Below are 17,066 nucleotides of genomic sequence, written 5' to 3'. Positions count from 1 at the left end.
TGGCACCAAGTGCCTTCTTATGTGACTATGTATACACACACCATGGCCACAGCATTTCTAAAGGCAGTCATACAGATCTGAGTCCCCCCAAACCAAATGTTAGTGTTCTTTCTAGCATCTTCCCAAAAAGAAAGATGAACTACGAAGGTCAGCATTCCATTAACCTAAAGTTCAAAGATTGATCAACAGTGGTATCCATTCACCTTTCATGTTTAGAGACTTAAAACTTAGTTACATAAAAAGTTACTTCATGCTTTCAGATTAATTGCAGATTAGATGACATTGCACAGAAATAATCAATGAACAACAGGAATGAAAACAGTCACATTGAGTAAGTGTAAAATCAACTCCACTTTTTCTTATATATATAAAACATTGATAATATCTTCCTTTATTCTATCAAATTTAAGCAATTCACTAAGGAAAAACAAATATATGAATGTTCTCATTTATACTCACAAAACTCAATCCAACATTCAGCCAAAATAGGAAAGTTGTAAACTCGATATTGATTTTATAGCAAATTGATTTCAACTGGGAATAAGTGTACCAATTTGGAAACTGTGAGATGTTTCACTCATATAGACTAAAGTGTGACTACAGATTTGATGATCTCAGGAAATTCCAAAATGTTCAATATATTCCTGACTGGGTTTCTTTTGAAGGTCACAGTTTACTGGGGGAAAATGTTTTCTAGTGATGAAATAAATATGAACACAAGAAATCTCAAATCTTTGATGGTATTTTGGCTACATGAGGCAATGCCATTTTTGTATATGTGTTGGTAACCTGGTTTGTCCACAGGAAATGGTTTTCAAGAAAATGTCACCATTTTATGGGACTAAAAGCTTCACCAAAAACCTGCATTTTGCTGGACAATGTGGTTTAAGGTGGATGCGTGTGTCTGAACTGAGCCTGCTCGGTTTTATTTAATTGGTTCAAATCATCTTTACGTCCTTCTGCTATTTCCTTTCCACTTGATTTCCAAAACTCCTATAAACTATCACATAATGTCATGGTTTACTAAATACATGTCATAAAGTTTCAACTGTATTTTCCAAAATATGTTCTAGTGAGTGGTAGTATATATTACCTACTCTTCATACCTGTGTACTCAGGTGGGCAAAGGCAGGTGTAGTTATTAATCCCATCAACACACGTAGAATTATTTTCACAGTCATTATCTTCACAGTCATCAATATTGATTTCACAGTTTTCCCCTTCAAATCCATCAGCACAAATACACCTGATCACCAGGGAAAAGAAAATAATCAAAAAACATAATTTTGTCTCATTTTCAAGCCACATTGCTTTTGAAAAACCTCATAAGTATCGTAATCTACTACATGGCTTTAACCACAAGAAAAGTTAAATTTAAAGGCCTTTAAATAAAGTATTTTAAATTAAATTTTAAAATGCCTTTAAATGAAATATTTTTAAGCACCAATAAGATAACATCCATCAAATCTGAACATAAAAAAGAAAAGAAAAATCTTTGTTATATGACAGCAGGCTACATCATCTTACAAGTCAATTAATGCAACAGCATTGCAGGTCTCCAAGATAAAACTCCATCTATCACATACATATGTGAATGTGGAGTTATGCTATCATAAAATAATTCATTGTTCATAAATAAGGAAGAATTGATTCTGATTTTAAAATTATATCTACTGCATGAGATATTCTCAACGTCTTAAACCAGAAAAAACTCTGAAAATTTGTTTGGCTTTCTTGCTATTACAAATGTGAATACTGTTTGTGGCACAACAAATACAATCTTTCCGTGACACATATATTCAATTTTTATTAAATATGAAAACAATCTTTGACTAAAGTTTAGAAAAATGAGATACATTTTCATAACAAAGATCATTAATGAATTCTATTTCTTCCGAAAATGACATCTCCAATAAACATTAGTAGATTAGCATTCTCACATACAGTTATTAGCATCCTTTAATAAAGAATTCTATTTTATAATTCATGAAGTACAACTGAAGTAATTGTACCATATGACTAAATAACCACAGATTTAAAATGTTCACAGCATGTTTGTCTACTTACACTGGAGTTTGGAAATGAATTAATTTTCTGTTCCAGTGGGAAATTTATCTTATCATTAAACACTATCAGTGAATCAGATGCAAAATGACAAATGAATATGTGAATTGCAGTAAGTGATTAGTTGCCTATTAATTAGCATATTGTGGCCAATGCATTGTTTTGTACTGATATAACCTGATTAAACATAATTTATGTGTGCACATGTTTTAATTTTTAAAAATTTTGTTGCATCCTGATTTGAGAACACTGTAATATTCCCATGCTTTCTTTTTGAATATATTTCAATAGCTCTGACAAGCATAAACACATATAGTATTGCCCTTCTAGTAGCATTTTTAAAAAATAATATTCTTTAATTCGGAAAGGAAAATCTAGGTTTGCTTAGTCATTCTTGCTCCGAGATATCTGACGCCTACCAGAATCCATCTTTCTCTCCTTCTTTTAAGTGGCAGGTGCCTCCATGCTTACACGGGTTGCTGATGCAGGCATGAATGGGAATATCACAGTCTTGGCCCTGGAGGAGGAACAGTCAAGGAGAGTCAACTGTCATCAAAGTCATTCTCAGTACACCAAAAAACCCAGAGTGGAATCATGAGGGTGCCTTTATAAAAAGCTTTTTAAATTTTTTTTGGGGGGGGAGGAATGTGTCTCCCCAAATAGCCTCTGCTTACCTTGAATCCATAGGGACAGGTGCATCGATAAAAGTCAACAGGGTCATTATTGCAGGTGCCATCATTTTTACATGGGTTTGACAGGCAGGGATTACATTTAGCGAGAATATTGACATCAACAGGACCTAAAAAGTAATTGAAGCACATGAGAACCTGAAGCTATTTTTTAGTTTACTTAAAACTATTTCCATGCTTTTAATAAAACAGTACATTGTCAATAAAATTAATTTTGATTACTCGTCTATAATTTGTGTGAACATACTATGTTCAGGAATGCACCAAGGTTTTATCTCTCTTGGGTATCACTGTGGGACTCCGCAATGTCACAGTGTGACATTGAGGTAGTATTTTAGGGGGCATTAGGAATACCAGGATCACAGAGCAGGTGCCGCAGACCACCTTATGGGCATGTGTTCCATGGACAGCCTGTGTCTCAGTATCAGTGAGTATCATAGAAACGAATGCCATGGATTGGAGAGAGGATTATATGTGGGTGTGAGAAAGTTGAATTTTATGACTAGGTAAGAAGTTGTTAATGCAATGAACAACAATTAAAACTCCTCAGATAACATTAGCTCATGCGCATCCTGTAGGAGATAGAAAGCATTGGCACTATTGCATATATGAAGTTATATCAAAAGTTAATTTCTGTTCTAGTCTCTGTTATATTTTTTTGACTTAGTTTATTTGCTTACCAGCATACTTCTTCCCTATTTTGTTCCCCCAAAAGCAAATGACTTGTAATTTACATTTTGCGATATACTTTAAAAACCTCATCCTTTAGAAGCATTTGGTAGAACAGTTAAATACCACTTAGGGGATGGCATCCTGTAGGGAAGTCCCCATGTCTGGTCCTGGCTGTGCTCCTGGCTATGGATTTCTGCTCACTGCATCCTGGCAGGCAAAAAGTGATGGGCAGAGAACCTGGGTACTTGCCACTCACATGGGAGATCTAGATTAAGTTCCTTCGTGGTTTCTGCCTGGCCCAGCATGGCTTGCTACAGGCACTTAAGGAGTGGAGACAGACAGGGAGAGCTCTGTCTTATGAAGAGGACAGCGAGATCTCTGTGGGAAATGCATTTTTTCTCAAAATAACTGCATCCTCTGATGCTACCATTTTGCACTGTTTGCGGTAATTCACTAGATTGTCTTTGGACAACTCTGAATAGGAAAACAATGACATGTCTATAAATACAATAAAAATACTTTATAATATGAGCATTAATTAATTACTGTAATCATCCATTTCTCAATGACTCTCACTCCTCATTAGGACATGCCACAATCATCCTGACTGCAGAATTCATGACACGCAATTCTTGCTGAAGTTACTAGCAGCATGTGGCTCCTACTGATTGCTCTAATCCTCTAGGGCAGCCCCCTCAAAATGTCTTACGGCTTCTCTTCGGATACACTGCCTCCCATGATAGTATATTCAAAGTTTAGAACTGTTTATCAGTAGTTGGTATAACAGTACAAACTCAGGTGGGTAATGCAAAGAAACGTGGCGGCCATTGATGTTTTCCTATCTGCTCCTATATCCCTTGCCCTGGGACTTACCCACCCACAATCAGTGCAGAATGATTCTGTATTAAAATTAGTGGTGGGAAGGGATCTGGGGAGATGGAAGGAGAAGTGTTAGAGCCTATGGAATTGCATCATAAAATAAACAAATAAGTAATTTTTTAAAAAATCCACAAAATGGATACTTTCTGCTGACAACACTAAAAAACACCCTTGAGCTATGTCTATACAGAAATTCCTGTTTGTGCACAAATGTTAGAAAACAGAAAGCAGTTCTGGAAAGCACTGTGTAAGTGGGAGGGATGTCTCTAGTGACTGTGAAATCACCGAGACTGCACCGGTTGTCTATTTTCTCTTGAGAACCAGTGTAATGAATACGGTTTCTGTATCCAAGTGTAGCTGGGAAACTGGTGCGGTTAATTCTGAAGTGAGTCTCATGGACATTTAATTTCTTACCCCCTCCCCCAACTTATTTATCAATTAAGGACAAAAATTCAGCCATCCAGCACATTGGTGAAATGAATGGTGGCAGTTAGTTAAGGCAGTTAAAGTAACATTAATATCCTGCAATAAATGGCTTTCATAGTTAAAGTTATCAAATTTAGACACAGCAAAGAAATGGAAATTTCTAAATAGCAGTGGATTCCTCAGCCAAAGTGGAACCGAGGAGAATCTAAGGGTGAAAGAGGAGGCTGAAGCTGCTAGGAATCCTGCAGCCCAACAGCACCCCGCGAAGTGCGAGGCCCATGCAAATTCACCCCACCTTCCCAAGACCCTGAGGGACAAATGGCTCAGGGTCTAATTTTGTGCTTTCAGCCCTGTAAGAGTATGAACAACCGCCACAAGTACAGTGCAACCTTAAGAGTCCGAAAGGGTTTTCTTGTCTTTTTTCTTGGCAATACTGCTCATTAAGGAAGTAGAGGCATCAAGCTTTTCCCCTTTCAAAAGCTAACTGGTTCCAATAAATGTTAAAATATTGGCAACAAATTAGCCCTCATGAGATGTACATTGCAGAGGGGGAACGACGCCCTCTCAGAAGGATCCGCACATTTACTAACACTGCTGAAATGAAGGAGGAAATCTCGGCTAACTGGATTGAATTAAGCTTTGGTCTTGACTTAAGAGAGCAGTGTAACGACAGCTGCACGGACGGAGGTGTGCTCAGCTTAATAATTCAAAGGGGAAATAAAAAGAAAGTTGCATTACCAATCTGTCTCTGTCAGTTATTTTAAAGTTTAATGGAAGAACTGCTGGATCTCAAATCCATTAAAGCCTGTAGGGTGACTTGCTTACTTGAGGCAAATCAGTAGCTGTGCACCTGACAGCAACGTTGCCACCCACTGAGAAATACACCTCATCTTGATTTGTGACGGAAAGCTCCAGACAAAACTTTTAACTATGTCTAGGGGTCTGTCTGTATTCTGGCGTCCCTTGGAAACATGAGTCAGATAACAAGATCCTCTAGCACTTGTATAAAGGCAGAGGTACATCAATGAGAGCCAAGGAAACATGAAGGAGTATTTGAAGGTGGATGTAATGAACTAAAAGGAGATTTCTAATTAAGACCAATGACTATACTCTACTTGCTATCCTTACATTTTCCAAGCATTACTAACAAAGCTATATTGTTAAAATAACACTCCATTCTTAAAGCATCCATTCAACAACTATTTCTTGAGGGTCTACTCTGCCCCAGGTATTATACTTAAGTGAGGAACCAAAGCCAAGAGAAATGCCTGAGTTTCTGGAAAAGGTCTTTGCTCAGCTGTAGCACCGGAATATGTAACATACACATACCAGCGAGAGAAAGAGTGGCAGGGAATGAGAGTGTATGTCTCAGAACGTCTTAAGTTTCTGCATGCCATGAAGGCAGAGGAATCGACCAAGTGGATTACATAAATAGAAATCAAGTTCACAAGAAAAGGCCCGGATATCTGAAGTCATTATTCGAAATCAACTGAGGAATTAACAGAGCTAGAAATATCAACCTACTTATGTCGACACTAAATAGTGGATAAAAATAGAAAGAGTTATCAACAACTGGGATGGAAAGAAAAGTTCATGGGAGATATGTATTATGTAGAAACTATGCATAGATTTCTGTTTTTGCCCTTAAACATTTTCAACTGTACTTTTCCATTAATATGTTGAAGTGATCTCATATCTTTACACACAAGAATATTACCATATCTCCTTGCTGTTACAGAATCATCCACTTAAAGGTATCTTTTGGTGGAATGCAGGCTCTGTTTTTAACCGGTTGGTTGTTTTACTTTTAACACTGGGATTCGGTATAAATGAAACACTTGGAATGTATGGACTTAATTTTTGCAATAACACACTTTCCTACTTTTTACTTGTTAGCTACTCAGTTAGCTACTCAAGGTAATATCCTCGCTGTTTACAGTAAAAATAGCGATGTCAGCTTGGCTTTGACATAAAAATTCGTCTTCCTGCTGCAATTTTAAATTTACTTGCATTGGCAAACCATAATATTGAAAGTCTATACTTACATAATTTTATATGTAAGTTATTATAGTTACATATATAACATTTATTACATAAAATATACCTACATAATTTCCAGGAGAAAATTCTAAAAATCACAATATTAAGCAAGTGTAACTATTTGGGAAGTTGTTAAATATGGAAACATCAAATTATAAACTATCTAAACAAAAACACTGTATTTCTTAGCTTATAACACATGCTCAACATCATAATGGATTTCTCTGAGTTCATCATTTAATTACATAGGTTAAAATAGTTTGCCTTCTCTCAGTCCATTTCTTATGTGTAAAGAAACCAGGAAAGCATTGGGAGGTTAGTTCAAAACTTTTCTAAGTATGCTTCAACAGCAGATGTGTAAACTTCAGCGTCAAGCTTTAACGTCAGAATGAGAGCTCAAACTTTGATTCTTTCACACACTGGTTGTTGGAGTTTGCTTATTCTTCTTCATAATATATTCCCATCTCTCAAGCGGGGAAGTTACATAACTCAGTTGGGAACGTCCACCGGTTTTGTTCTGACCTAGCCATGGCTGTGTGGGCACGCGGGCAGTAAAACAGAGGAAGGAAGAGGAATGGATGTCACCCTCCAACCCTCCCTCTCTCTCCCCCATCTCCTCCATCTCTCGCTTTCTTTATTCTGTCTGCCTTTCAAATGAGCAAATATATCTTTCAAAAAAAAAAAAACAAATAAAATGTCACTTTCTACAGTGTGCAACAGCTGAACATGGCTTTGTAACTATTTAACACTACTGAGTAAAGTATTACATTTCAACTTAAAATCTTTCAGTGTGTATAGTTCTCAACAGTTCCTCCTTTTATCAACAAATCACTGAGTACTCAGTGTCACTCTTTGTTGGTGACTTCGTATGTAATACCATCTGTAGCTAACCTATGATGACTGTTATTATATGTCAAACAACATATCTTCTGCACATTAACTCATTTAATCTTTCTAAGATTCAGGTTAGTACTAAAATAATTTCCCTTTATAACATGAGGAAACTGAGATACTAACCAAGTGACTAAAGGAAGGTTACTGAACTACCGGAAGTGAAGCTGTGATCTAGCTACAGCAGGCTGGCTTCCAGAACCCATGCAGAGACCCACTGTGCAAAATCTTTATGCATATTTGTCCCACATAAACCCTGAAAACTGACCTTTACAGCCAGGCATACAGTGAGCCTGTGCTACAAACCCCTCTGTGGCGGAGAACACCTAGAACTTAGTCTCACACATTACACATATCATCAGTATGATGACTATACATTTAGAAGTTTCAAGAATTTTGATTTTTGATCTAATATTTCTGCAAGACCCTCTGGAAACATTCAGTCTCAGAATCACAGTGGAACACCCAACTCTGGCTTCTCCTGCAGCTTCCTGCCGAGGTAGGACCTGCTGGTCAATGGGGATCGTTCAGGTAAGAGGTGTTCTGATCCCCATGTGACAGTTCCGGATTCAGTTCTCAGCTTCTAGGTCCCAGCCGTTGGACTGGCCCAGCCCTTGGACTGGCCCAGTTCTGGCGGCTTCGGGTATTAGGAAAGTGCGTGTTCTCACTCTTTTGAGAAACAACAGTTAAACAAAGCCCCACATATTTGACCTTCAAAAGTAGAAACATACGCAAAATAAGTTTAATGGTGGTTGTTCCCAGGCATTGTAATTAAGTGCTAATGCCATTCCTTCTTGCAGAAATAAGGTGTTTCTCATTTATACTTTTCTGTTTAATATTCCAGAGTGGGAATGTATTATTTTTGTAGTAAGACAAAACATTATCTTATTAGGAAACTACCTAGAATTCACAAGGACATAAAACAAAGGGGAAGGGAAGGGCTACAGCAGAGCGGGAGGAGGGATGTCCAGCACAACAGGATGTCCACAGTGCGAGAGGAAAGTCAGAAGGAAAGTCCCCGACACTGGGGAGCCCATCTCCTTACCTGGCATCAGGAGGCCACAGGGCCCTGGCAGCTCTAGGGGCAGGGCACATGTTCAGACAAGGCAAAGGCAAAATATGGCACTTGTTAGAGGCTGTGACAAAAATTCCCAGAAACTATGTATTCTTCACTCTCCTTCTTCAAGGAATTTTCAAAAGTACCCAGTCATTGCCAAAGGGCTAGTCCTGAGATCTATTGGGGACTCATAGCTTTTCCTTTGGGCATTTCAGCAGACTGCTCTATCTCGTCCAAGCATGAGTGGAAAGGATGCTTTGGCTGTGAAACTCTGGAGTTTAAAGTCGGATATTCTCTGCTCTCTTAATTAACAAAACGACTCTGTTTAAAGAAGCACAAGTGAGAAGAAAATATACCTTGGCATGTAAATTTTTTGGAGGGCGTTGTGAGGAGCAGCTTATCTGCCATTTCTCCAGGACCAGCGCAGCGAGCAATCCCGGGCTCCTTATATTCCGACTTGACCCAGTCGGACAACCACTGCATGTTACAATCACAGTAAAGAGGGTTGGCTCCAATCGCTCTGGAAAAACAACACCACAAAAGCGCACATACAGACAGGTAGGGAAGTTTTGTTATTTCCTATGGGAACAGAATTCAAACTGATGCTCAGAAGAAAATCCCTATAGGTTCATCAATGGCAATGATTTAAAAGGAAATGGGGACATTGAGGATTCTCCCATTTTGCTAACATTGGGGCAGCTGGGAGCGGCGGGGTGTGTTGGGGTTACCGCCTATCTGCACTTTACAAGTTCTTATTTTGTCAGATTGGGTTGTGCTGGGTGACTGTGTGCCCGCCCTAAGCACAAGAACACACGCTTCGTTCACCAACTGGCCATGGAGAATGGAGTCTACAGGCAAGATTCCTAGGTTGCAAATATGAATAACTAATTCTTCTTCATTCAAAATTCCTCCTTCAGAAACCAACAAGTCGCAATACATACACAAATTTCCTCAGAAGTGTTATAGTAGACATATTATAAGATGATTATTGACAAAAGCATTAGTTTTCCCTGAAGTGGGTGCAGGTGATGGAGCAGCTGCCTGGGAAAGAATTCAGCAGGTGAGAAACGGTAGTGAGGAGGTTTCAGGTGCAGGGGTGCTACGTTCAAAGGCACAGAGACGAGAAGTGGCAAGAAACCATGAAGACATAGAAAGAATGTAATTATACTTGTTCGGCACAGCACATTTGCATCAATACTTGCTGCCTGTCCCTTTGGAAAGTTACTGCAGACCTTTGATGTGTACTGCCATCAGTAGTAGCACTGACAGAAAGCAATTATAATACTAGTTAATTCTGCATCATTTTTGCAAATGTTTTCAGAGAAATGTAAAAGTTAAGTTTGCTCTGTTGCACAAATTTGAAATGATACATAAGTTTTTCATGCTATGTCTTTTCAACAACTTTCTGAAGACTCCTTATATGTATGGGCTTAATTTTTTCACATATAATAAACCTCATTTTTAAAACAAAAACATTTTGTCATTTATTTGAAATGCATAGCAATAGAGGGAGGGAAGGAGAAAGTAGGGTTGGTAGGTGGCTAATGGGGGCGAGAGAGGGATTGAGAGGGAGGGAGGCAAGGAGAGACACAGAGAGAGAGAGAGAACGAGAGAGAGAGAATATGAATATCTTATACCTGTTGATTCACTCTCCAAGTGCTTGCCATGGTCAGGCCTGGGCTAGGCCAATGCCAGGAGGCAAGAACTCCATTTGGCTCACACACGGACAGCAGGGCCCATACTTGAGCCTTCTGCAGGTTTCACATTAGCATACAGCAGAGCAGACAGGGCTCAAACCACGGCTTTGGTATGGGAAGCTAGTATCATGGGTTGTGGCTTAGCCTGGGGTCTTATCATGCGATTCCTCCAAGATACCTTTTAATCCTATTTTTTCTTGACCTTTTATGTGCAGTAACTGGGATAAGTGCACCCTAAATTTACACAATTTCTTTTTCATTTTTTTCTTTAACCTTACACTATAAAACTGGTATTATTAATAATCTGCTTTGCAGATTAAGATACAGATGTCTGCATTGAGAATTTAGCCGAGCTTTTTAAAAATATTATTATTTTGCTTTTCTTGGAAAGGCAGATTTACAGAGAGAAGGAGACACAGATAGAAATATCTTTCTTCTGCTGGTTCACTCCTTAACTAGCCTGCAGCTGGTTAAAGACCGGAGCTAGAAGCCAGGAGCTTTCTGGGTCTCCCATTTGGGCACAGAGTCCAAAGGCTTTGGGATGTCCTTTATTGATTTCCCAGGCCACAAGCAGGGAGCTGGATGGGAAGCGTAACAGCAAGACACAAACTGGTGCCCACTCGGGGTCCTGACAGTTGCAAGGAGACAATTTAGCCACGAAGCTATTGCATGCTGAGCTTTTAAGATGCTGGTTAAAACAGCAGTCTCCTGCTCTGGAGTACCTAGCTTCAGTACCCAGCTCTGGCTCCTGTTCCAACCTCCTGCTCAGGCAGGCCTGGGAGGATGTAGAGAAGGCTCAAGGAACTGGCTTCCTGCCATGCATGTGGAATTTCCGGACTGGGTTCACAAATCCTATCTTATCCCTGCAGAGCCAAAACTGTTGCTGGCATATGGGAGTGACTTAGTGGGTGGGAAGTTCGCTCTCTCTCACCTGCTCAAAGAAAAGAAGAAGTAAAAGAATAAAAGGAAGAAAAGGAAATAAGACTATTTAGTTTATGGATAATGAATCATTAAGGCAATCCCCAAAATATGCTTATAAAATCACAATCATTTCATTATAGTAATCTTGCGGCTCAACATTAACCAAGAATTGAAATGTAGTGGATTTTATGTTCATAAAAAATGCCAGAGTCAAACCTTTCGAAATTAGAAGTGAGAAAAAATGGTGATTTTGAGACATACGATTTTATTTTTACTAACATTTGCTAAGTCCTTACTATGATGAGAGAAAAAGTAGAAAGAGAGTGGAGTGGGGCACTTTGTGGTCCACACAGTGAGAGACAAACGCATACATGAAATCAAAGCAGAACATGTCACCAACGAATACAGAAATGATTCCCATGCTGGGTGCCGGTGGTGGCACAAAGCACGTTCTGTTCAGCTCAAACATCACCCACACTTCCCAGGCTGCCTTCTCTGATTCATGTCCCCGACGGCTGCAGGACTACTTCCTTTGTTCTACACGCTCTGCTGGGGAACAAGGCTGCCTGCTCCTGCCTCCATTTAACGGCAGCCATGCAATCAGTAAAGGAGTGGTCAACTACCAAGTAGGTGCTGCCACACTAAGACGAAAGCGTGGACATCTTGTTTTCTGGAACCTTGTGGTCTAGTGAAGCAAACCTTAACAGTAGATGTCAAAGAGTTTGACAGATAACAGTAACAAAAAATCACATGGGTGACAAGCTGAGATGTGACATGTGAGACAACTGGATTCTTTTTCTTCGATCATCATTTAATTCCCAATCTTATCAACTCATCTTTTGGTAGTCAGGGGTTTTGGAGTGGAATGTAAAGCCCAGTAAGCATACTCCTTTCAACCTCTAGTGGGGAACTGGGGTTCAGACCGCAGGGATATTGAGATTGAAGTCATTAGCTGCCAGCAGGTGGTGCCAAACTCATTCAATGTCGCTTTGGCTCTTGCAGCTGCTCTCTGACGTCTTTATAGGTTGTCATGGTCTTAACATTACATACAGTAATAATGTAATAATGAAATACCAATAAAGTTTTATGGGCACAGTTACTTAAAACATTTCATTGCAGTTCCAAGAAAAAAATGGTGGGTACCATGAGGATGCTAAAGCAGAAAACATACGGAAAGCATTCCATCCAATGAGGCCATGGCTCCCTCCAACCACTAGTATTCAAAGTCATGCACCATGTTTGATTTCATTTTTGCATAGGAATCACAGTTGATGAGGGGCAATCTAGGCTACATAAGTGGATCTATTTCGATAAAATCAGGATGGGCTTGATGGGAGTGGAAAACCCTGAGAACAAAAGGTTCAGGCAGGTGCAAGCCGGGAGCCTCGTCTGTAGCAGGGCTGAGCCAGGAGAACCCCCGCACCTGTAGAACTGTGGAACTTCCGGTTAGGTGGACAGCCTTGCCATGTTCTTGAAAGATGAAGCAACCACCTCTATAGTGTAAGCAAAATGGCAGAGGACAGTTCCCAAATCACTCACTACAACGATTCATCCTAAACCCGCACGCACGAAGCAGATACTCACAGGTGTGATAATGCAGAAAGATCGTTGAAGGCACCTTCAGGCACAGCAGAAATGTCATTCCCATGTAGAGAACTAAAAGAAAAAGAATCACTGAAATGCTTTATTTCATGCATGTACGAAACAGTATTTTATTATAGGCATTTTAGGCCAGTGCAAAATAAATACTTTATTTAATAGTAAATGTTTCCCTGGGAAAGCAAAACATAAGTTGCTCCCTCACACAGCATGCACGAAATAAATTCCAGATTGAAATATTAGATGTAGAAATGTTAAAAAATCTAAAAAGTAAAAGAGAAGATTTCCTTCTCACAAACACTGAATATCAAAAACGCAATGAAACACCCAGAAACTATAATCAGAAGTTCAGTAACTTGTTGGTACGATCTAATATATCTATATGAGACATGATTCTGTATAAGGAATAGAAAGAGAAGTGTTTACAATGCAGATACACAGGGAATGATTAATTTCTTTATAAAAAGACCTACACACAAGGTCAGGATGTAGATGCATCAAGACATCTATTTTAACTAAGACAAGAAAAATTACCCAGTAGAAAATGGTAAAACGAAATGATGAGGCTCATTAGAATATAACAGAATCAAAAAGGTTCAATGAGCAATACATATTTAAACACTTTGGCACTTGGTAATGAAAATTAAACATGTGGAAAATGTTTTGATATGTCATATGCACAAAAAAACACAAACGATAGTATTTGCAAGAGGCTTTGAAAAATGTACCTAATTAATTGGGCAGTAGAAAATTCAAATTTGTTGGTTAATAAAATCTTCCCTGAGGAACAATCTGAATCAGACTTTTGGTATTCTCCCAACTGTTCTTAACTGTAACATCCACCTTAGCCATTGCTGAAATGCTGGCACACTCAAATCAATATATATATAGAATTCTAGTGTTGCAGTATTGTAAGAAATAATTACCCATGTAGGTAAACTTAATCCAAATGCCAAGATTAAATCAGATATGGTTGTTCTTACCTACTGACTGTTAAACAGCTGAGTGATATCTACATACAATAGAATAGGAAAATTCTAGAACATTCATTAAATAACAATAGATGAGAAATGATCCTACTTTTGGCTTTTAAAACACATGTGAATACTTATGACAGAACGTAAAAACAAATGTACCTAAGAAGCAAATCAGAGGATCATGTTAAATTGTTTAAATTGTTAGTTCTAGAGAAAGGTTATGGGATTGTGAATCGTATGTTATTTCATATCTTTTAATGTACATTTTATGGTTAAACATATTCATTTACTATACAATTCATAAATAAATTAAATGCCCCCCTTTTCTGTCAAAATCCATTATAATTGGATAAAACACCTGGCTAATGTTAAATAGTACCAACTAAATGATTATGGCAATAAGGACTATAAGTAAGGTTATAGCATTCCAATCAAGTAAGATATGATGTCCCTATTTCCAAACGCGTGTGATAAATATGAGTGTGCATATGCAAAAATCGCCATAAGTGAGGCTAGCTGTGAGATACTCATAACGATGACCCATCACTCAGATCTCGAAGAGAAGTCGTGCTCTACGCGACATAGATACTTACAGCAGCCGGAGAGACTTCAGGCCATCGAAGGTTCGAGAGGGAATACATCGCAGGCGGTTGTAACTAAGAATTCTGAAAGCACACAGATGCCACGTGGTTTAACTCTGGAATCCAGAAACGTCCCCCATCATTTATAAAACGAAACATGAAAGTACTGCTGAGCATCTTACAAATTAAGAATGCCTGCACATAATGTAACAAGCAATCACTGTGCCATTTCCTTACTGTGACATATTTATTCCCTCAGCCTACTAACGCCCTCCTCTGTCCACACGGCTGATTTTGTGCCCCAACCAGCCCCTCTCTGAAGTGTCTCCCCCTGGAAAACTACCTACATACACCACCAATGTAAATCAGCCATTGCCTCTTTCGTAGAAGCCAGTACTTTCTGTACTGTCGGCATTTGTTTGATCCCTTGGGCTGTATTTGTTTCTCCCCAAGAGAACTGACGTTGTGTGGTGGCAGAGACTGTCCTATTCTCCAAGACCACCGTCCAACATCTAAAAACGCACGTTGCCCTACAGCTTGGTCAATACTCAGTCCACACTTTCACACTCACAGGGTCAGGAGCTGGCTCATGTTGCTGAAGCTCTGATTGGAAAGGGTGCTTATTCTGTTGTTACTTAAATCTCTGAAAGAGAAGAGAGAGATGGACTCACTCTGAATCTACATGGAAAATGAGTCATTCTAACAAGAACTCTGTTGGTTCCCAGTTCAAGCAGTACACTTTGCCCTCAGCTATTGCATGACAATCAACTTGTAAAAAAAACTTTAGGATTGCCCTCTGGGGTAAATTACAATAAAATTATTTACAATTATTCACATCCTGCTCTGTTGAAGTGCAGAGGTACCATATGATTTGCTTTAACCAGGAAGAGCTAGTTCAATGGTTGCTCAATGGCTGTTCAATGATATAAGTTCTTGTGTCAGATAAGAAGCATCTTTGAGAAAAATCGTTTTCCCACATCCCTCTGCTCCATTCACTCAGGACACATGATGTTCCAAGGAGCTTTCTTGGAGACAGGTGACTCACGATAGAAAGGGCTTACAGGTGACAGACGAAGCTTTGCGAATGATACCAGGCACATGCTTTTGGTCACTGCACTCAAATCCAGCAACTCAAAGAACTCCTGATACCATTCTAACCTCTGATGGCTGCATCTCTGGCACATAATAGAGCCACAGTAAACATTCGTTTAATGAACTGGTAATGAGAGATGACTAACTTTACCAATGCTAAATGGCTATTTGCAAGGATAGCATGTATTACAGCATACGATTAATATGCTAATACGTTAACATATATTTAACTATAAATAAAACCAGTATATATTACATAGTTTTATGTAGCAAAATAAATGAATAAGTGCAAGATTCTGAAAAGCTGGGATTATCTATTCCTCTCTTGAATTGTCAATATAACAGTAACCTGGGAAAACACTGCAAACTTACACAAGTTTTACTGAAAAACTAAACTCCAAATTTTAAGAATAAATGTATTTTAGAAGTTAGTTGCCCAGACTTGTACAATAGTCAGGGTAAAACCATCTCCAGATTCCCAAACTCTCACTTTCTACTTGTAGCAGGTTTCAGATAAAAACACACCACCCATCAAGTGGAATTCTGCTAGAACTACCTTTGGAAATTGCTTCAATTTAATGGTTTACAGAACAAACATATCTAATGATATCTTTCTGCTCTCAAAAAAAAAAGGAGACAGAATAAGGATATCTTTTCATTTGTTCGCTTACTTGCCATTTAAATAGAGGTTTTTTTTATTTTTCCAAACTTTTCAGAAAAACATGAGGCTGACCAAGAGCTTTGTGACTGGTTTCAATGCATTCACATGACGCTCAGATTAGACAGAACATCTGCTGTGTGGGTTTTTAGGATTCACTAATTAGCCCTAAACTCTGAATTTAAGCAATAAACTGTCACCTAAACTACCTATATTTTTTCTTAAATTAGTTAACTTTGAGTGAATTACAAGACATATTTAATCAACAAGTATAATTTTTGCTGATATTTTGGTGCTCTTCAAACTTACATCAATTACCAACAAGGCTACTCTAAAATGTGATATAACACGCACAAGGTTTTATCCATGTTCACATATTGTGCATGCAACCAGATTTAAATCCTTTTTTTGTATTTGTAATTCACTGATGATTAAAATTGTCCCTAGTAATAAAAAGAGATGCAATTATAGAAGGATATCAAATCAAACAAAAATTTAATATTGTAAAAACATATTTAGAATATCTGCAACTACGTCAAGCTTATTCAAGTAGTGTACAAATATTTATAAACTTTGCACAATAAACTTTAATACTAGAATTTCTTAAACATTTATGCTTATAAGAAGTTCAAAATTAATCAATTCAATGAAAGACATTTCAGTAATGTTACTAATCTCAAGCCTAAACTTAAGAATAAACACATTGTTTTCCATGGCTTAGCCAAAAAATAGCCCATTTCAATATCTGCAGAAAAAATGTGGTTGTACTGTGTTTTTTAACTTTTTGATCACTTCCATGTTACATGTTTTTGCTTTAATGTCT

The 17,066-nt window shown here is 38.3% G+C and overlaps 1 protein-coding gene across 6 annotated transcripts in view; it reads right to left on the bottom strand.

The window, feature by feature from the left end:
• Positions 1–17,066, bottom strand: part of SLIT2 (slit guidance ligand 2) — a 330,053-nt gene that overhangs the window by 43,190 nt on the left and 269,797 nt on the right. For all 6 annotated transcript variants that reach the window (XM_040966490.1, XM_040966491.1, XM_040966489.1 and 3 more), the window contains 7 exons: positions 15,065–15,136; positions 14,506–14,577; positions 12,921–12,992; positions 9,075–9,238; positions 2,739–2,863; positions 2,484–2,581; positions 1,107–1,246 (listed from right to left, as the gene is read on the bottom strand). In XM_040966490.1, the coding sequence (XP_040822424.1) occupies positions 1,107–1,246; positions 2,484–2,581; positions 2,739–2,863; positions 9,075–9,238; positions 12,921–12,992; positions 14,506–14,577; positions 15,065–15,136 (743 nt within the window). The remainder of the gene's footprint in view (positions 1–1,106; positions 1,247–2,483; positions 2,582–2,738; positions 2,864–9,074; positions 9,239–12,920; positions 12,993–14,505; positions 14,578–15,064; positions 15,137–17,066) is intronic.

Source organism: Ochotona curzoniae, unplaced genomic scaffold (genome assembly GCF_017591425.1).
Source record: "Ochotona curzoniae isolate NIBS_2020 unplaced genomic scaffold, NIBS_Ocur_1.0 scaffold_4505, whole genome shotgun sequence".
NCBI classification, from domain to species: Eukaryota; Metazoa; Chordata; class Mammalia; order Lagomorpha; family Ochotonidae; genus Ochotona; species Ochotona curzoniae.
The sequence above is the reverse complement of the archived record's forward strand: the minus strand, read 5'-3'. Positions and strand labels throughout refer to the sequence as shown.